This window comes from Mucor velutinosus (assembly GCF_035048745.1).
Source record: "Mucor velutinosus strain NIH1002 chromosome Unknown tig00001563, whole genome shotgun sequence".
NCBI classification, from domain to species: Eukaryota; Fungi; Mucoromycota; class Mucoromycetes; order Mucorales; family Mucoraceae; genus Mucor; species Mucor velutinosus.
This window is the reverse complement of record NW_027041904.1, coordinates 2,574,323-2,594,389: the sequence shown is the minus strand read 5'-3', so window position 1 is coordinate 2,594,389 and position 20,067 is coordinate 2,574,323. Positions and strand designations below refer to the sequence as shown.

The 20,067-nt window shown below is 41.2% G+C and overlaps 7 protein-coding genes across 7 annotated transcripts; 4 read left to right on the top strand and 3 right to left on the bottom strand.

Moving 5' to 3' along the window:
• Nucleotide 1: 1 nt before the first annotated feature.
• ATC70_009461 (uncharacterized protein) lies at nucleotides 2-897 on the bottom strand (the record flags this gene model as incomplete). The annotated part of the gene is made up of 2 exons (XM_064828693.1): nucleotides 2-275; nucleotides 332-897. 2 exons carry the CDS (start codon nucleotides 895-897, stop codon nucleotides 2-4), a joined length of 840 nt encoding a protein of 279 aa, XP_064685895.1.
• Nucleotides 898-3,830: 2,933 nt separating this feature from the next.
• ATC70_009460 (uncharacterized protein) lies at nucleotides 3,831-4,403 on the bottom strand (the record flags this gene model as incomplete). The annotated part of the gene is made up of 1 exon (XM_064828692.1): nucleotides 3,831-4,403. The coding sequence occupies one exon, from the start codon at nucleotides 4,401-4,403 to the stop codon at nucleotides 3,831-3,833; it is 573 nt and encodes a 190-aa protein (XP_064685894.1).
• A 1,390-nt stretch (nucleotides 4,404-5,793) lies between these two features.
• ATC70_009459 (uncharacterized protein) lies at nucleotides 5,794-9,316 on the top strand (the record flags this gene model as incomplete). The annotated part of the gene is made up of 13 exons (XM_064828691.1): nucleotides 5,794-5,863; nucleotides 5,921-5,986; nucleotides 6,040-6,159; nucleotides 6,220-6,687; nucleotides 6,748-7,739; nucleotides 7,795-7,865; nucleotides 7,918-8,059; nucleotides 8,116-8,311; nucleotides 8,365-8,472; nucleotides 8,539-8,641; nucleotides 8,701-8,998; nucleotides 9,087-9,178; nucleotides 9,232-9,316. 13 exons carry the CDS (start codon nucleotides 5,794-5,796, stop codon nucleotides 9,314-9,316), a joined length of 2,811 nt encoding a protein of 936 aa, XP_064685893.1.
• A 258-nt stretch (nucleotides 9,317-9,574) lies between these two features.
• ATC70_009458 (uncharacterized protein) lies at nucleotides 9,575-9,864 on the top strand (the record flags this gene model as incomplete). Its single annotated transcript, XM_064828690.1, has 2 exons — nucleotides 9,575-9,773; nucleotides 9,842-9,864. 2 exons carry the CDS (start codon nucleotides 9,575-9,577, stop codon nucleotides 9,862-9,864), a joined length of 222 nt encoding a protein of 73 aa, XP_064685892.1.
• A 2,951-nt stretch (nucleotides 9,865-12,815) lies between these two features.
• Nucleotides 12,816-15,503, bottom strand: ATC70_009457 (uncharacterized protein; the record flags this gene model as incomplete). Its single annotated transcript, XM_064828689.1, has 5 exons — nucleotides 12,816-13,415; nucleotides 13,478-14,547; nucleotides 14,609-14,734; nucleotides 14,789-14,920; nucleotides 14,978-15,503. 5 exons carry the CDS (start codon nucleotides 15,501-15,503, stop codon nucleotides 12,816-12,818), a joined length of 2,454 nt encoding a protein of 817 aa, XP_064685891.1.
• Nucleotides 15,504-16,316: 813 nt separating this feature from the next.
• On the top strand, nucleotides 16,317-16,706 carry ATC70_009456 (Cytochrome b5 heme-binding domain-containing protein; the record flags this gene model as incomplete). The annotated part of the gene is made up of 3 exons (XM_064828688.1): nucleotides 16,317-16,367; nucleotides 16,421-16,499; nucleotides 16,561-16,706. The coding sequence occupies 3 exons, from the start codon at nucleotides 16,317-16,319 to the stop codon at nucleotides 16,704-16,706; spliced, it is 276 nt and encodes a 91-aa protein (XP_064685890.1).
• Nucleotides 16,707-16,857: 151 nt separating this feature from the next.
• Nucleotides 16,858-20,067, top strand: ATC70_009455 (uncharacterized protein; the record flags this gene model as incomplete). The annotated part of the gene is made up of 12 exons (XM_064828687.1): nucleotides 16,858-16,993; nucleotides 17,052-17,429; nucleotides 17,481-17,617; nucleotides 17,671-17,728; nucleotides 17,784-17,898; nucleotides 17,959-18,329; nucleotides 18,387-18,705; nucleotides 18,780-19,006; nucleotides 19,066-19,160; nucleotides 19,216-19,293; nucleotides 19,351-19,806; nucleotides 19,870-20,067. 12 exons carry the CDS (start codon nucleotides 16,858-16,860, stop codon nucleotides 20,065-20,067), a joined length of 2,568 nt encoding a protein of 855 aa, XP_064685889.1.

Here is a 20,067-nt window from a genome sequence, read left to right as displayed (position 1 = left end):
TTTACATGTAAGTGCCAACAGCAGCAAACTTTTTCAAGCTCGAGTTCTCCTTGGCAAGTCGCTCTACTTCAGCCAAAAGTTCATTTTGCATCTTTTTCATATGCTCCAGCTGCTGAACTGTGCGTGTCAAGAGTGCTGCTTTACTTAGTTTCTTGTGGCTACAGCCAGGCAAATGCTGCTTTAGCTCTTCAAATCCGTCCTTGATCCGAGCACGTCTCTTTTGTTCAGATTGAATGTGGATTTGGCGTCGAATTTCATCGTTGGATAAACGAGTGCTATATGCTTTTGGTGTAAGCTTTGATTTATGCCTACATTATGAAATTACACTTACTCTTGATCTTGTGTGTATTTTTCATCTGTTTCTTGTTCATTATCTGCTGTTACAGTGCGCTTTCTTTTTTTACCAGCAGAAGATGGTGTAGTTGAATACTCGAGAAATTCAGTCTGGTAAAATTCCAATGGAAGTGCATTGGCTCGAGCAATGGTTGCCTTGACACGATCTTCTGTTGATTTCAATTGGTTGTGAGCAAGTGGCGAGGATGGCAATGGTGGTGGCGGTGGAGGAGGCACGAGAGGATTGACCATCAAAGAGGCTGTGCCTTGTGGAACATGTGTCAAATGCTTATTGCTGTTGCTATGGTTGATGGCGGTGGGAGGTGTACGAGGAGACTCATCAGAAGAAGCTATTGAAATGGGGCTTGAGTTTGTCAGGTCCATATTGGCTTGGTAATGGTAGTAGGGATACATGTTGTATTGGGACGATAATGATGGCATGTTGTAATTGCCATAGACAATGGGAGGTTGATGTAATAGAGACTGCTGTTGATGCGGCAATGTTGGCGTGCCATTCAACTGCTGCTGGTGCTGTTGATGCTGATGAGGATAGTAATTGGACATGATGCTATGTCTAAATATGAAAGGAATGGAACGATGTGTATAAGAAATGAGCGTATTAGTATAAAGAGCAAGAAGAAGTAAGAAAAAAAGTGGAATGCTTTTTGTACGCAACACACATGCAACGGCTCAAAAGTTTTTCTTGACCGAAAAATTGAAAGGTCCCTGTGTCCCGATCCATTGAGCTATATCATCGTTTTGGCCACCATCTTGGTTCTACCACCCCGTATCGACTTTGTGAATGTACACACACACACGCTGAGCATCAATAAAAAATTAGTTTCATTCGAAAATAGCTTTTTTTTACAGCTAATTTCTGTTCCTGATTTAACAATGACATCTCTCCTTGGATTCTTGTGTAATCATGGATCATGTTGGCGTTTCTTGTCTTGTAAGGATTAAAAGCAAAAGTCTAAGAAAGCAGGATCGAGATACTAATTTCACGTGCTCACAGTTCATTTATTTCATGTTTCTTGTTGTTTGCTATTAAGTCAATATTGGTTCACGAGGGGCAGCCATCAAACGTAGCTGAAGGGATTAACACGCCTGTTGAAGCGGAGCAAAGTTACTTTTTATATCCTTTGTGATGTGGATACAGTGGTATCTTGGTTCATCCAATAACCGCGGTTGTATTTTATGTTTTACAACAAGCAATTGTTGAGCACTCATCTATCGTTGTGCGTATGGATAGAGATGCCATTGCAGATCAAGCCTAGGATCTATTTTTCCTTAATCTTATGAGACAATCAGACATTTAATTGACTGAGGACACTTTGGCAGGTGTGTTTCCGTTATGAAACCCATATCTGAATTTATCCTTCTGGAAAAAAGAACATGAAATGTCGTATTTATAGTCTACCCACTGACCGGCAGCCGTTGTCCCTCTTAATATTGTATTTCAGCAAAACAATTGTAATAAATTGCTCTATTCGGCTAAACGTGGTCAATCTTAACGTGTATGACCTTGCATTTCCCATGATGGCCAAATTTCAATAATAAAGCTGTTACTGGTAAGCCTGTCAAACATACCAATATGTATCAGAAGAGGTGGATGGTATTCAGTCCCAACTATAGCACGTTTCAATTCACATTTTCCTTCCTTTTAGCTTTAAAACATCTATTGCCTTCATAAGGGAGAGAGGAGGCATTAATTTTGTCAGCCGCCGCCGCCAAACCTAATTCACACGCCGCTCGTAATTATACATGGTTTCAATTTGTCAATCTTTAGTAAAAATCGACCTGTTTGATTTAATTTGCAAGAATCGACTATAAAACTGCGATGGTCATCCTAAACACCCTCAATCTTCCTTAAAGTGCCTTTCAAGGCGCATTCAATGGTGCCAGCAAAATGACGCATTTCGAATAAATCTATTGAGCAATTTTGAGAAGTATGAAATGAGGGTTTTGACCAAAATGTAGAGGTTTTACATAGTAAAGTCTCACAAAAGGGAATTTTAAGGGATACCTTGAATTGAAACATTTTACTTTGATATATACCATAACGAGCCGTTTGAACGTAGGTTGGTTTCCACCGAAGCGAAGCGTAGATCAGAAAATCACCCGAAGTGCTGAAAGGCTCGTATACCATAATAAAAGTCTTCATTCTTGGGGCCAAACACGTGATCGTTTGATTTTCGATGAAAAGCATGAGGTACCCCTCATGGTTTGGAGTCGATTTTTTGGCCATGTTTTTCAGGCCTTAAAAGAGTTGAGCAAAGGCGCTAGTAAGCAAATGCTGGATGAAAGCAATTGTTTGGTGCTATTCTGGCGGTCTGAAACGACTTCTATCGCAAAAAAATACAGCTCAGATGCACCTGAATAGCACCCTATTATGCATGATTTTGAGTAGAAAGAGGTACAGCATTGATTCTGATACCAAGTGATCTAATATATATACTGTGAAACATTCAAAAAAAAAATAAACAAATCATATCCTTTCCAAAATTTAAAGAATTGTGTGCCGTACAAGATGAATAAATCCACCGGCAGAGCCGTCAATGGGGAGGGGGTTTGGGGGAAGAACATAACTCATCTAATTCAGCACTTGGTAACATTGATCTATGTGAGGGCTTGATTGTAGCGAAGCGAATATGCAAAACCAGAGTATCTAAGCAACTAATTTGGGGTTTCATTTCCATTGTTAATAAGCTTACCAGCAACATATCGCATCAAAATATGCATGAATCAGCTTTACCAAAATCAACATGCCTCCTATTCGAATTAAAAATTGCTCAAGCTACAGAACTGCTATTCCAGTAAAAGGCAGCTACCAAAGATGTGATTTATGCCGTGTAAATAAACTCTATAAAGTAATACATAATCAAATCTGACAGCTTTCAAGCCTTCATATCTTGACATGTATACCTTTCTGAGCCGCCGGAATGACGCCAAACAAATGTACTCGAGTAGTAGTAACTTCCTGACACCTTTGCTCAACTTTTTGGGGACCAAAAAAAAACATGGCCAAAAATCGACCAAAAAGCATGAGGGGTACCTCATGACTTTCATCGAAAATCAAACGATCGCGTTTTTCACCTTGAAAATGAAGACTTTTACTATGGTATATATCAAATCAAAATGTTTCTCTCAATCCAAAGCAACCTCTGAGACTACTTTTATGAGGTTTCCATATGCAAAATATGGCTATTTTCGCTTAAAACCTCATTTCATACTTTCAAAAATTGCCCAATAATTTCAGTCAAAACACTTATTACAGTTAGCACCATTGGAAGCGCCTTGAAGAGTATTTCAAGAATTTATTAGGAAGCGTAGGGTGATCATCACAATTTACATAGTCGAATATCACAAAATAAATTTAAGAAGTCTAAAAAAGACAAAATTTTTTTTTTAGGGCAAATGAATGCTTTATTTAAAGTCCTTTAAACGTCACCTAAATAAAGGGAGGGGGGAAAAAGACTGGATATATGGGATACAACTTAGAGAACTTGATCTAAGGTTTCTTGGGATTGTAGGGTGGAAAGGCATTTTTGGAGGTAGGAGAGAAGGATAGAAGGTAAGAAAGGAGTGTGTTGAAAAAGATGCTGATAGTGATAGTACCAAATGGTGTGTAGCATACAGGCAAATACTTGGGGAACAGATAAGTCGGGAAAAAGAGGATGCTGTTGTCGAGACGGGAAGTGTTCTAAGAGTAGGAATTTTCTAAAGTTAGAGTAACTGTTTTGATTAATGGGCGGTGGCATGTATGTACGGAGAGCAGTGGTCCAAAAGGAGCGTTTAATGGGACAGGCGAAGAGAAAGTGTTCTGTTGTCTCCATGGATGATCTACAGATGGTACAAGTGGCATCATAAGGGACTTTTAAGCGGCGTTGAAGGGTTTCACCAGTAGCGATTTTGTGATGGAGAACACGGTACCAGGTGTTCCGTGCATTCAAGGGAATGCGAAGGGACCAAAACGTTTTCCATCGATTGGGAGACAGGATCGGTACTGGAGCTGGTAAAGGAGTGGAGGAGGGAAGGGATTTGAAGCCCTTGGTGGATGGATCAGCCATTCGGAATTGGTGTGACTCTAGGTCGAATTGGCATGAGATTATGGAGGTAAGAAAGGAATGAAGGCTGTCAATGGTTGGGGGGTTGGTAATGTCCAGTTGTGAGGCAGTTAAGAGATGTATGGGGTAGCGAGGTATCATGGTTTGGAGGGTAAATGTGTTTAACAGTAAGGAATGGGCTCGGATCATGGTAATGGCTCGAGAGGTAGATGTTGGGTGAGGGAGGTTGCGAAAAGATTGTTTGAGATCAAGGGTGAGATTATTGGAGTTGTAATCGAAAATGTCAGAACCGTAGAGGTGGAGACGAATTGTGGGGTGGTCTTTGAGGATGGTGGATGGAGGTGAGAATGTAGGTGTTAGAGGATGGGAAGGGGGGAGAGTGTGTTGAAGAAGGGATAGGAAGGGGAGGCGTAGGATGGTGGGGATATCGACGAAGCACAAGTGGAAATTCCGTTGGATAGAGTCGACAGCACGAATGATGTTGAAGACGGGGCCAGAATTAGGAAGACCAGATGGACGACATGGAGGAAAAAGGAGAGACCAGTGATAGGAAGGAAATCGAGTGGAGCCAAGAGAAAAGGAAAAAAGACAAAATTTACCCAATCTTGAACAGAAATAATAAACTGAGTTTGAACCAAAATTGGCGGCGGCACTGCTGCTGTCTGACCTAAATGCGTTTCTGTTGATGGCAATGACGATTGCGATGCTGATTAAATGGGGATCATGGAATTGAAAGGAAAATTGATTAGCCCGAATACATTTTTAGGAGAGTTTTGCCTCATGAATAAAGGGATATTTTGCAATGGCTATATCTCAAAAAAAAAAGTCGCTGTAAAATTTACACATGTTCTGAATCATGTATTTACTTATGACCAGCTTTATGTCGCCATCTTATTGAGAGCATCAACAGAGGCGAATGATATGGCAATTGTATTATCAGAAAATGGCGATTGTGATGTACAACTGCTGCATAAAATTTGGATTCTCTTTCACATTGTCTCAATAATAGGCCTCGTTTGATATCAGTGTAAGCAAAAACGATGCTGAGGGAGATACCTCCTCTCCTCCTCCTGGCTCTGATATAACCTTTCTTTTACTAGCTAATAAGTGGTTGTTTAAAATCTACTTGATATACCAAAATGTTATAATGTCTGATTTAAAATGTCTTTGGCGAGAACCCAAAGGGAGACGACAACATTGAGTGTAGCGAGATAGATCGGCTAGTAGCAATGCTACCACGTTAAGCGATCGGGAAGTCAACCTGTGTTGCTCTGCATTTTCTCCTCACATGCTTTAAAAAAAAAAAAAGATGATACACTTTGTAGAGCTTTTACTTTTTTCTCCCTTAATTTCACTATACATCATCGCTTGAAAACAACGTCGAACGAGTAAAATGCACGACGCTTTTCAAGTAACAACAGTTGTCGATAAACTTACTCGCATCGAATCCATCTTTGCTCATGGTAGATTTGAACGATGAGCACGCTGCTCGACAAGGACGCTCACTGCTTCAATGTTAGGTGATAGACTATTGATAGGCACTGGTGTGGGTCAGCTTCTTATCTATGATATCAAAGAGCCTTTATGTAAGCGCCTTTTCGAATATGTAGCTTACATCTCCTGATACAATTCAAAATAGTTGCTGATGATAATCAAGTGCCTGAGGTTACGCTTGTACAAACAATCAAGCAATTTTCCAAAAAGCCTATTGAGCAACTAGACATTATCAAGGAGATTGACGTACTCGTATCGCTGTCAGGTAATATCTATCTACACATCAGCATCCACGCACTCCCCCCCCACTGATCGTAACAAGTAGATGGTTTGGTCAGTCTTCACGATTTACGTACATTTGAATTGCGCATGGCATTAGGCAAAACCAAAGGAGCCAACCTGTTTGCTATACAAACCATGGTGGAGATGAGTCCTGAAGAACAGATCCCCGTACTAACAACACGGTTAGCTGTGGCTGTCCGCAAGAAGCTATTTGTATTTGTATGGAAAGACACGGAATTCTTCGAGACAAAAGAACTGAATATACCAGACCGCATCAAAACCATGTCGTGGGTGGGCACAACAAAGATTTGCTTGGGATTCTCTACAGAATATGCACTGATGGATGTGGAGCAAGGAAAGTTGACGGAACTGTTTGCTCCTACTGGTGTTTCCGCAGACGCGGGCCCCATGAGCACGCTGAACAGTTTATACAACATGTCCATTGGCGCAAGAGGTGGAAAACCAATGATTACAAAGATTCCCAATAACGAGATGCTGCTGGCTAGAGATCGTAAGTGATAATAGTGGCACTACAGCAATGCTCTCGGATACTGAAGCGTTGGAACAATAGATGTCAGTATCTTTTTGGGTCTGGATGGAACACCCACACGGAAAGTGGGCATTGAATGGTCAGGCCCACCCGAACAGATTGGCTACTCTTACCCTTATGTGATTGCTATCTTGCCAAAGCATGTGGAGGTGCGCAATATTCAAACGCTCACACTGGTACAGCAGATTGATCTCGCCAATACCAAGTTCCTCAATCAGGGCAAACTCGTCTACGTAGCCAGCACTTCTCAAATCTACCGCCTCACACCTTTCAGTTTCTCTGTTCAGATTGATCAGCTGGTGGAAAGACAGGAATACAAAGAGGCAGTGAGTTTGTTGGATCAAATCGATGCCGTGCTGGTAGAGAACAAGGAAAAGAAGCTCAACACGATCCGCACAGCCTATGCACATGATTTGTTCCGCTGTGGAGAGTATGATACAGCACTCGGCTTGTTTCAAGAGTTGGATACACCCGCTGCTGAAGTCATTCGTCTCTATCCAGAGATGATATCTGGCAGTTTGGCTGCTAAACATCATGATCAGGATGAAGACCAAGATGAAGAAGGTTTGCCTGAGGACAGTGAATTGCTTTCGCCTGGTAGCAAGAAATCAACCGCCCTTAATGACGAGTCGACGAGTCGCCCTTCCAGCCGCGCAGCATCGATTCGAAGCAAAGCAACGACCGTAGCGAGCCATCAGAGCCATCAACTGAAAAAGAAAGAGACAGTGCCCCTGACTGGTTTGAATTTGCGAGATGCTGTCAGTTATTTGATCCGTTATCTTACCGATAAGCGACAAAAACTAGCCAGAAGACTCAACAGCAGCGCCTCACTCAAGTCAGATGGCAGCAGCAACAGTGGAGATGGAGACGATTTACTTTATCAAGCCAGTTTAGTAGATACCTCGCTCCTCAAATCCTACATGATGACAAATGACGCTCTTGTGGGCCCCTTGCTCCGAGTTCAAAATCATTGTGATGTGGAAGAGTGCGAAAACATCTTGATGGATAAAAAGGTGCGTTGATGGCAGTAACATTGCTAGCCAGTATGTACTCACAAAGGATGTATAGAAATACAAAGAACTGGTTGATTTATACAACTGCAAAGGATTGCATGCTAGAGCCTTGGATCTACTAGAAAAGTATGTAGCAAGTTATTTGTATATACTTGAAGGTATATTGAACAAATCACAGACTAGGAAAGCAATCAGATGGGCCTTTGAGAGGCGTATTACCTACCATTCGGTATTTACAGAAATTAGGATTGGATCATTTTGATATTGTATTACAGTACTCTCGCTGGGTGCTGGAGAAGGATCCCAAGCATGGCATGGATGTAAGTTGGCCCGTGTTTCGCTATGCTTTGTGCTCGAGTGCTGACATCAACTGTAGATCTTCATCGATGATTTAACCGAGGTAGAGACATTTCCACGAGAGAAAGTATTGCACCATTTGGAATCTATTTCAAGCGATCTAGCCATTCAGTATTTGGAATACATTATCGAGGAGCTTCATGATGAATCCACCGAGTTTCATAACAGACTTGTTATAGCTTATCTTGACAAAATCAATTCAGATAAGCACGGAGGTAGTAGACTTGTTGTTGTTGCGGCTAAGGCAAAAAGCTAATTTGACTTGTAGTCGATAAAGAAAGTGCAACTGCCAACGTGCGATCTAGGCTTATCTCATTCCTGACTGATTCGTCTTGCTATAAAGCTGAAAAGATATTATCTCGGTTACCCATAGATGGTATTTATTGATAACACACATACGTATATAACAACAACAACTAATAGTAACACCATTTTAATATAGATTTATTCGAGGAACGTGCTATTCTTCTGAGTCGTATCGGGCAGCACGATCAAGCTCTGGATATTTATGTATACAAACTCGAAAACTACGTCATGGCAGAAGAGTAAGTATTTTATCAGACACATATGCATCTCTGCTCCTCATTCTGACATGTGTATACAGATACTGCACCAAAGTCTATCAAGAGGATCCAGTCAAGGGAGAGAAAATGTACCTAACACTGCTCAAAGTCTATCTCCAACCTACAAGCAACCAGCAAAAGCCTTTGATTGAGCCCGCTTTGGACTTACTAGCACATCATGGATCTCATATCGATGCAAGCCAAGTATTGGCTATCTTGCCTTCCTCCACTCGCTTGTTTGGACTATTCCCGTTTTTTGAAAAGTACATAAGAGAAACAAACAAGAATCGCAATATGGATCTAGTAGTGAAAAACTTGCTCAAAGCCGAGCAGATACAGGTAGGACACACACACACACACACACACACACACACACACACATTTTTCACATGCCATCGTGGAACAGAGAGATAAGTAACATTTTTAGGTCGAGGAACAATTGATGTTTTATAGGTCTCGAGCTGTCAAAATCACAGAAGATCGGATGTGCCCTCAATGTAACAAGCGCATTGGAAACAGGTAAGAACTGGTATTATGAAAGTGAACAAGCGATGCTGAATCCACGTTGATAGTGTATTTGCTGTCTTTCCTAACGGTGTTGTCGTTCACTACTCTTGCAAGGAAAAGATTGAACAAACGCAGTGGAAGATTTTGTAATAAATTAAAAAAATACCCTCATTTTCTTGATAAGTATACATGTTTCTTTGTTGTTGTTCTCTTCCTTTTGATCGATAAGAGAGTTGTATCACTCAAGATTATCGTAATTGATACAATTTATGCCTCCATGTTGTGAATTGGTCCTTGTTTTGTATAAAAGAGGCAAGAGAAAAAGAGATTATCCTAAAAAAAAAAAACTTTTTCTCTTCCTTGGCTCACTTTGTCTCCTTATTTTCGCTTATCTCTTGTATACGCATCATGGATTTTCATTCAATTGCTCATATTAAAGCTACCATCATCATCAAGCTTGTTTATTACGACCCAATGCCTATCAACAACAACCTGTCCCTGCCATCATCTTCATTAATGATGGATCATGACCAGGGTGTTACAGAAACCGAAACAGTAAATGCTGCCAAATCTTGTGCTGTTTGTGGTTCTCGATTACACATGACAAGTAAGCTCTTTAAAGAGTGAATATTCAATCTGATAAGAACACTCACTTTTTTTTTTGCTCTTTTACAGAACATTGTCCTGTTCATCCTTGAATGACTATCTGCATCTATATTTCTACATTACATATCATACATCATATCATTACAAATTGCATTATCAAATAAAACGAGGCTGTTGTCTCCAAATGCCATCGTTGATTAGTTTCCGCTTGTTGTCAACGATATAGAAATGCCCTGGCTTTGCGAGTTACACCAAATGACAATCATGAAAACTATGTAGACTTTGTATATCAAGCCCGGGAGTCTGAATTTGAGCATTTGAACCTAATTAAGATACTGAGAGTATTTGAAAAGCATATCCTAAAACTAAATTGAATCGTTTGATTAGCAGAGAGTAGCCGTTTGTTAGAGATAGTAAGTACAAATTACATTGGTCATTTGGCGGAGCTTGCAAAAGAATTGTAGAATTATGCAGATCGAAGCCTGCCCTGAATGGCTCCATTGGTTTTGGTCCAGGGATTCAATACCATTGACATGGTATATACTATCCATTTTTATGAGAGGCGAGAACTATCGTTTTACAAGGCAAGTCTGGATGTCAAATCAAGCAAGATACACTTGACGTATAAATATAAGACACCTTTAATACTACTAAGCGTGCTTCAACATGAAGTCTTATCGAGAGTGTATGCGTACCTGAAATCTACGGAGCTTGGCACACTTTGAGTAGGTTTTCTCGCATAGTGTGCACTTAAAAGACCCAGGTATGGCTCCACAGATACATCTTCCAATAGTCGATTTAGTAATTACTACATATGATAGCTACCATATACGGATCATTAACTTTCTTCTGTTCAAGTGAGATATGCCTGCTACTGCTTTAGTTGTCCGAGTCGTCATGCTTTATATTACAGTTGCTTTATTGCTTATATATGCTCATCAAACAAAATACATGAAATGTGGCGTCTTTAAGCCATATCTCATGCTCCAAGACGCTTGAAACCATTTGCTTATTCAGTGGATATTCCATGAAAAAGTGTTGTCGTGACCAATCAAAGAACATCAAATTTAGAAAAATTAAGCACTCAAAAATCTTTGTTCGTATTCACAAGCATGCTTATAAAATACTGAGTAAGGAAAGAGGACATCAAGGTGGAAATCATATGAACAAAGATGCTCACATTTGGCTCAACCCTCAATTGAGATTGGAGTTGATTGTTGCTGAAGATAGGCGCACTTAGAAACTGCCAACTGTCAACGAGATTGCAGTTATCACTTCTAATGAAAATTTTGATACAAATTTAAGAAATATCCTCAGTACATATCAAAATAACTTTTTGGCTAGTGGCAGTAGCCTTTTTTAAACGATTCAATGAAACGCGTGCTGTCAGCATGTCATGTTGAAATGCTGCAGATTATGATTAAAAGTTGCGATTACATGTATTTTGGTAGTGAGCCAAGCTGACTGGCGTTGTCAGATATAACAAACAAAATCAAAATAGAATCTTTAGGCTAAGCTATAATCCTGTCAAATTCATGGTCCCCTTCTCATTAGCATCCCAATCATCATTGTGATCCTCAGAAAGGCATTTTGGTCAACCAGCAGTGCTAAAGATTGATTCAAACTCAGAGCATCCTTACCTGCTCAATATTGGCCAGATTTTGTATTTTTTCGACTTCTTTAGTCTTTTATAAACAATTCGACTATATAAGCTGTGATGATTGGCCCATGCTTCCTAGTACATTCTTGGAGTATTCTTCAAGGCGCTTCCGATGGTGCCAAGTAATATAGATGTTTTGAATAAACTTATTGAGCAATTTTTGAAAGTATGAAATGAGGCTTTAAGCGAAAATAACCATATTTTGCATATGAAAACCTCATAAAAGTAGTCTCAGAGGTTGCTTTGGATCGAGAGAAACATTTTGATTTGATATATACCATAGTAAAAGTCTCCATTTTCAAGGTGAAAAACGCAATCGTTTGATTTTCGATGAAAATCATGAGGTACCCCTCATGATTTTTGGTCGATTTTTGGCCATGTTTTTTTTTGGTCCCCAAAAAGTTGAGCAAAGGTGTCAGGAAGTTACTACTACTCGAGTACATTTGTTTGGCGTCATTCCAGCGGCTCAGAAAGGCCTACATGTCAAGATATGAAGGCTTGAAAGCTATCGAATTTGGCTGTGCTTTATACATTTGCTTGTCAATAGACGCGCGTTTGTTATGATGACAGGCGTAAAACACTGTATTCATCGATCTAACATTAGAGTATGTTGTTACACCCAAATATTCAGCTGAAAATATTTGGTCAAGTAGTACTACAGTATCGTATCGCTATATCATAGACACAATGATACAGCTTATCAGTGATGCAATAGATAGCCTGCATCTAGTGTGTACCAGATCGACATTCATCAAGTCGCACATGCCTTGATTATATAAACTTATAGGCTTTCTGCTGCACATTTACCAGGGGGACATTGTACAAACAACAAAAACCTCAACGGCCAACGTGTCTTGCATTGGATCACAACTACGGCCTGTAACAGTCAAGTCCTGGAAAAAAGTACTCTTTGGTTTTATCCATCAAAGAACGTGGCCACAATTTCTACATCCCATCCACGTTAATCATCATTCCAGTGATACAACGAATGCATTGCGACCAGTGTTCATCTTTTGAGATATATTTTTTTTAGCACAGCAAATAGCTTATTCAATATACGCGTTTTCCTTGAGCAACTCAAACATCCAGAGAAGCTCGGTCAACAGACTTCCAATGGTCCCTGTGCCTGGGGTGTGGGCAACACTGCTGCTTGTGATGATCCTGATAAGCATTTCTTTTATGATTCTGCTCACCCTTCAAAGGAGGTCCATGCTGCTCTTGGTGCTTGGGCTACTGCTCAAATCAAGTCTCTCTATCATCTTGCTTAGGCAGATGTTATATGAGATAGATTGCATAATATTTGATATAACAATAGATCCTATCAGCCCCAGTTTTCCCGTGTAATTATTATACTACTTGGTTAAAAATAGCCAGTGTCTTTATTCATTGATCAACTAATAATTGTAGGATGTTGTGTAAATCCTGACATGAATCCACCTTCCAGCTAGCAAGCGTCTTTCTATCCACGTTACCCACAATAACTGTGAACTGAATCATTTGAACGCCACCCAACTCCATTCTCTCCAAGATGCGGAACATATCTTCATCTGTGCGATCGTCTCCAGCACAAAACATGAATTCAATGTCTGGATTTTGAGTGATGGCACGTTTGATAATAACACCCTTGTTTACCAGGCTGGGCCGGACTTCGACGTTCATTTTGCCAATCAAGCATTCCACAGGCAGCTTACCAACCACGTTTTGCTCCAAATGGTTCTGCAATTCTCTTGCTTGGAAGGCGCCATATTTGGGATCGGCTTTACGATAATGCCATGTCAATGCGCACTCCTTTTCTTCAATAAAGCTACCAGGTGTTCTCTCGGTGTAATATTCAAAGACTTCCTTGACATCGTCCTTCCAAGACATGTCGAGATTTTCAACGAAACTAATCCATGTCTTACTGTTGGGATCTCTGATAAAGCAGCCATGTTCGCTGGAGAGACCCAAGTTGGGAATGTGACTCAGCCAGTTTTCCAAATAGTCCTAGCGTAGTAGTATGGAGATGATGAATATGCGTTTTGCTACGGTATCCAAGCAGTGCTTACCTGACTTCGACCAGACACGATCCAAACCACATTATTAGGATCCTTGCAGAGCTTGGTCAGTACGTCAATCACTTGCTGGCTGGGTTTAGCATCTTCAGGATTCTGACAGATGGGAACCAGCGTGCCATCATAGTCGAAAAAGAGAGCTCTCTTTCTTTTTTCGCTGTATTCAGCCCTTACTCGCGATACATCCAAAGGTGTCGTTGTTCCCCAGTTGCTCTTGGGGCTATTCAATAAGCCCTTGACCAGAGATCGAGCCCAGTAAGCAGCTGTATGCGATGTGACAAACTGACTCAATTGCTGATACTTGAGTGTCTTCTCTTCCTCGCTCATGGACAAGCATTCGTCAATAGCACGAGCCACCTCTTTACAATTCCAAGGATTGACAATGACTGCAGCGCCCATACTGTTGGCAGTACCCGTGAATTCAGACAGGATCAGAGGGCTATGGTGCTGCTCTTGTGCGACCACGTATTCGAAACTAGCAGTATTCATACCGTCAATGATAGGTGTGACCAAACCGATATCAGCCACCTCCAGCAGAGCATAGTACTCATCACGATCAATATGTTGATTAAACAGGTTGGCGGGTGTAAATTCAAGGGATCCAAACTTGGCATTGATACGAGCAACAATCTCGGACACCTTGTTTTCCAGTTCTGTAGCACCCAAAACACCAGGCGATGTCACTTGAATCAGTACCACTTTGTCCCGCCATGCTGGGAAATCTGTCAGAAACGTTTCGAATGCTTCCAGTTTTTGCAAAACACCCTTGACAGGATCCAGCTTGTCGCGACCAATGATAATCTTTTTATCAGCGTAGCGTTCGCGGATGGCTTTGGCTTTGGGAGCAACGCCAGGCCGATGACAGTGATAGCGTGTGCGCTCTACATCGATACCAATCGGGAAAATTTCAATTTGAATCAAGAGACCGTTGGCAAGGATTCCGGAAGGCGTGTATTCATAGCCAAGAATGCGAGTGCAGTTTGAGGCGAAATGACGGGCGTAGTTGTACGTTTGGAATGCAACCACATTGGCACCCAAAATACCCAACAGAACTTCCTTGCGGTCTACCGAATCAAGAGTGAGTATGTCTATGAGCCTGTTGGGTATCTGCTTAATTCAACGTACGTGGAAGACATTTGAATATCTCTGAACTGGGAAATGGCGTATGAACAAAGAGCCCAATGGGAGCATTCGGCAAAGCTTGTCGGATCATCTGTGGTACAAGCATCAAATGGTAATCATGGACCCAAACTACAGCGTGTGTTAGCCTCCATGGACACGCACACCCCCCCCATGACAACTTACTGATATCGCCCTCCTGGTAGTTGGCGATGGTTTCATTTGCGAATATCTGATTGACTTGAACATAGCTATTCCAAAAGGATACTTCATCCACGCTATCAGACCACATTAAATAATGCATCAATGGCCACAGAACTGTAAGAGATCGGTTAGTCTATATAAAGCAAAATCCGTCGTGTAACTGGTTCCAACCTTGTTTGCTGTAGCCTTCATAGTGGCCAGATGACAGTTTATCATCAATAAAGATGGGAGCCATGTCGTGTCGTGTCCTGAGCAAGTGCTTGAGCGACTCCTTGTCGCTGTCCGAGATGGAAGCAGGGTCAATGACATGGCTCTTGTCGTGATGCGACAAGATAGTGCCTGTACCACCAATGTAAAGGGTTCGGTAGTCCTTTTTTAGTGAATCAAGAGCGGCATACATGGCCGAGTGACCTCGTCTAGTTGATAGCTGCCAAATGTTGGTTTGACCGAGAGCAACTACAGTCGATCTTCGCCTTCTCTCCAGGTGAGAAATGGGTGTCGTGTCCAATAGCTCAGAGGATGGTGCTTGTGAGTTGTTCAAATTCAATCGCTTCATTAAATCAGCCTCGTACTCTTGGTTTTGCATAAAGCAATTGTACGGGATCTGATTGACCACATTGATGATTTTACCTTTGAGCTCGGTATCGTTTTCTTTGTAGCGAAATAGATCGCTTAGCTTGGATGTATCAATTGACATTTTGAAGAGTGATGGAGAAAGAAGAGACAGAGAGGGAGAGAGAGAGAGAGAAAAAAAGAGGCGCAAGCCAAAGAAAAAAAAAATGAATCCCTTGCATTATTACAACTTCATGACGGGACTAAAGTTTCTTTTTGACAATGTGAAACCTTGATGGTTACATTCACGCCGACAGCACACATTTCCTTACAACTTGACATTGCCAAAAAAAACAACGGTTTATTTGTACCCCTTTTTTTATTTTTTTCTATGGTTTCCTCTTTCCTTTCTTTTCTTCTTTCTCTCTCTCTCTCTCTCTCTCTTTTTTTTTGTTCTCTTCAAGTTTGATGAAAAGATGACACCCACAGTGACAGATGATTTTGTTCATTTCAGTTCATTTTCAGTGGATCCATGTGAAACAATCCAGATCAAGCGATACAAGAGCTCAAAAACTGGGTTAACAGCTGTTCATGCCGACATTGAAGGTTTTTACAAGAGAGCAACATGTGCTCGTGTGTATGTCTAATCACCTTGATTCTGCAGGGCCGCTTGTAAGTGGATTTTTGGCTTTGGCGACAAAAGGTATTGCAAAACATATACACACACACACACACACACACACACATACATACACACACACACACACACACACACACACACACACACATATATATACATACACACACACACACACACACATACACACACACACATACACGATACACAACCTGAAACATTTAACAAACCAAAATATTTATACAGTGTTAAATGATGATGGATGTCCACACACACTTGAACAGTAATTAGACAATTCGCGCTGTAGCATGTCATCCGCTAATGTCCTGTTGTAGCCTAGTGTTTCTTGGTAGCGAAAAGTACCCATACAAGGTAAGCATCGTGGGGTTGAAATGATGGATCAATAAAACTCACTGATGAGGTAGGGTGCGCTGGATTCATTGGCTCCTAGAGCGTATGCGCCAGGAACAAATGCCTGGACAGACGTGGATCATACTTGTTACAGTGAGTGTTGGACGGTGGCATGCCTGCCTGTAGAAAACTAATTGGGAATGGGTGATTGTAGCAATTACAACAGCTGGCAGCGATGGGTTTCTGCAGCTACTCCCAGTGTACGTGGACCATATTTTATACCCAACACTGACAAACGAAGGATTCTATACAGAAGTGCATCATATTGATCAAGATGGACAAGACGCTGGTATTGTATAACATTACACCAACCTGTTTGACTGGCGCTAATTATATATCTCTAAATGACTATCCTCCCCCCCCCCCTCCACTCATTAGGTGTAAGTAACAGCTTGAATGCCACACATAATTTACACTGATTCAATCATGCCAACAGGTCGTTTATTGCGAAATGCAAGCCCGCGAGAATTCAATGACAGATATTATGCAGCGTCGTTTACAACATCTCGTGTATCCAAAAGAAAGCGGTTATCAGAATGAAGCAGGTGGGTTGATGGAAAACCTGCGCACTCTCAAAATCGAATCTAGTAAGAATAACAAACAACGCTTTCAAACCATCATGTCACTGACAACGCTTCCAAACAGTTCGAGATTACCACCGTCAATTTTACACACCCGATAACCTGGTGATTGTGATTACAGGCAAACTGGACCAAGTGCATCTACTGTCTACATTGGAGCAAATCGATAAATCCATACTGGACAAAAACCACAACATGACGAGAAGCATCAAACCATGGATACCAGCACCCATGATTCCAGACTTGTTGCACGACCACACAGAAATTGTTTATTTTCCAGGCCATGAATTGGAGGACATGAGCGAGATTACAGTGACATGGTTGGGTCCGCACTGGAACGCCTTTTTGGAGATTCAAGCCATCCATATGCTCAATGCGTATTTGAGCGAGACACCCATTGCGCCACTGAAGAAAGTCTTTGTGGAGAGGAATGATCCTTATTGTACGGAATTGGATTTCAGAATATAAGAAAGAAGCCGAATCGCCATCACAGCGAGTTTTCAAAATGTACCTTTGGCAAAGGCAGACGACATTGTCCCTACCTTGGTCTCGACATTGCACTCCATCTTGCATTCGCTCGAAATTGATATGGATAGAATGGCTGCTCTCATTCGAAAGGAAAAGCTCAAGGTAATCTTATTTGTTGTGAATCCTGAAAAAACTTCTCCTTAATTGTGGTATAGTTTCTAGATGAATATGAAACTCGTGCAACCTACATGGTAGCTCTACCCGCTATCACAGGTATGTTTTATTGTGTGCAAGTGTTTGGATATTAGTAATAACGTATAATGCACAGCCTGTCTTTACGGTGATTTAGGTAGCGATGATTTCGTAGATGCTTTGCAGCAAGCAAAATATCTAGACGTGCTTGTCGACTTTACAAAACAAGATTGGCTACACCTGTTGAAAAAGTAAACCATTCCTCTCATTGATTGACATGTTTCCAGTATTGACAATCCCGTATTACCTAGAACCTATATCGATTCAGCATACACTGCTTTGATTGGAAAACCATCTCTCGCCATGTCTGAACGATTGATAAAGGAAGAAAATGCAAGAGTCGAGGCACAACGAGCTTATCTAGGAGAAGAAGGTTTACAGCTACTAGCTGCTCAGTTAGACCATGCCAACCGCATCAACGAAGCTCAAATCCCATCTAGAATCATGGAAGGGTTTCCTATACCTGACGTGTCCAGCATCTCATCCATCGAAGTCATGACTGCCGTCAACCCTTACTGCCAACTAGTAGATGCCACCGCCAAGCTACCCAACAATCCAGTTCAAGCACATGTCAGTCGAGATGGTCCTGCAAGTAATATACCCTTCTTCATCCAGTACGATGGTAAGCAACAGATGTAAAGTAGCATGTGATCCGCTTTACCAACCTTATTTGCTATAGACATTTCTTCGGCATTTGTGTCCATTTCAGTCTACATGAACACATCCAGCATGCCTTCTCATCTTCGACCCTATGGTAGAATGTACATGGATACTGTTTTCGCTTCTCCCATCTGCCTAGACGATGGGAACTTCATATCGCATGACGATGTGGTGCAGAAGCTCGACCTGGACATTATTTCCTACGACGCTTCGCTAGGCTACCAAGGAGCCTTCCGAGAATACATTGTGATAACCATCAAAGTGGAGGCCAAGAAATATTCAGCAGGTGTAAATTGGTTACGATATCTCATGTGGAACATTCAATTTACACATGACAGGTTTGTTTTATGAAAGAAAAACAAATATGGACACAAGAACACTCATGGGCGTTTTTGTTTTTATGTTTATATAGACTGGTGGTAGCCATCAACAAGACACTGAATGATATTCCACAAGCAAAGAGAAGCGGAAAATTGGTCACAGACTGGACCATTCGTGCCATCAACACGGATATCACAAAATCAACAGAGGCCTCTTGCAGCTATCTATATCAAGATACTTTTCTTCCCAAGGTACTGGATAAAATGAAGAAGGCCCCCAGCCAAGTTATCCAGGACATGAATGAATTTAGATCCATCTGTAAGTTTGGGTACCACTAGAGTTCTATTGTCACTTAGCTTTTGTTTGTTTTCCCTTAGTATGTCGAGGTGAAAATTTAAGGGTGCATGTCATGGGCGACATCTTGAGACTGAAGCAACCCAAGTGTGTCTTTAGATCGTGGAAGTTGCACCAGGTAAGTCGGGCTTGAGGCTATTCAGCTCAGGCCATGCTAATACAAAGCTCTTTAGAAAAAGGTAAAAGCTATCCCGCCTGTCATCCGCTCCAAAGATGCTTTTGGGTTATTTGGTCAAAGGCCAGGGCAATGCGTAAGTGGTATACATGCAAATTAATGTACGATAGTAACAGTTCTGGCCTCTTTGCAGACAACGATTGTGGCATTACCGGCTACGGAGAGTTCTTTTTCTATTCATTCGGCAAAGGGACCCTCTGATTTCGATTCACCCGAAATTCCACCTCTTTTAGTGCTGATGGAAATGCTGCATGCCATGGAAGGTGTCTATACTCGGCTAGTGCGAGGACTTGGCCTTTCTTACAAGTGTTGGTTATCCAATTTAACAGAATCTGGACTGATATCATTGTGTATAATGCGTTCCTCCAACATCTTGGGCGCATTTGAGCATGTCAAAAATGCCACACATCAACTAGCTACTGGAGAAATACAATTAGATATTTATGCTTTAGAAGGTGCCAAAAGCAGTGTGATTTTTGATATTGCTGATTGCGAGAACACGAGAGAAGTTGCAGCTGCTCAATCATTCATCAACAAGGTGCTGCGACAATCAAAGCGACAAAAGTGTCAGTTTTTTAAAGCTGTTCAGGTACATTTATATATAGAACCATAACTCCATTGTGTATACATCCATTGACTTATCAATCTACAGGATGTCACTATGCAAGATGTGACAAAAATTCTTCTCAAGTACATTTTACCCATTTTCGATCCTCGTACTTCCAACCATGTCATTGTTACTTCATGTGCAAAAAGTCAAGAAGTTGCGCAATCCTTTTATCTCATGGGTCATCCTGCTCAGGTCATCAAAGTAGAAGATGTATATGCTAGAAACATCTTTCAACAATAA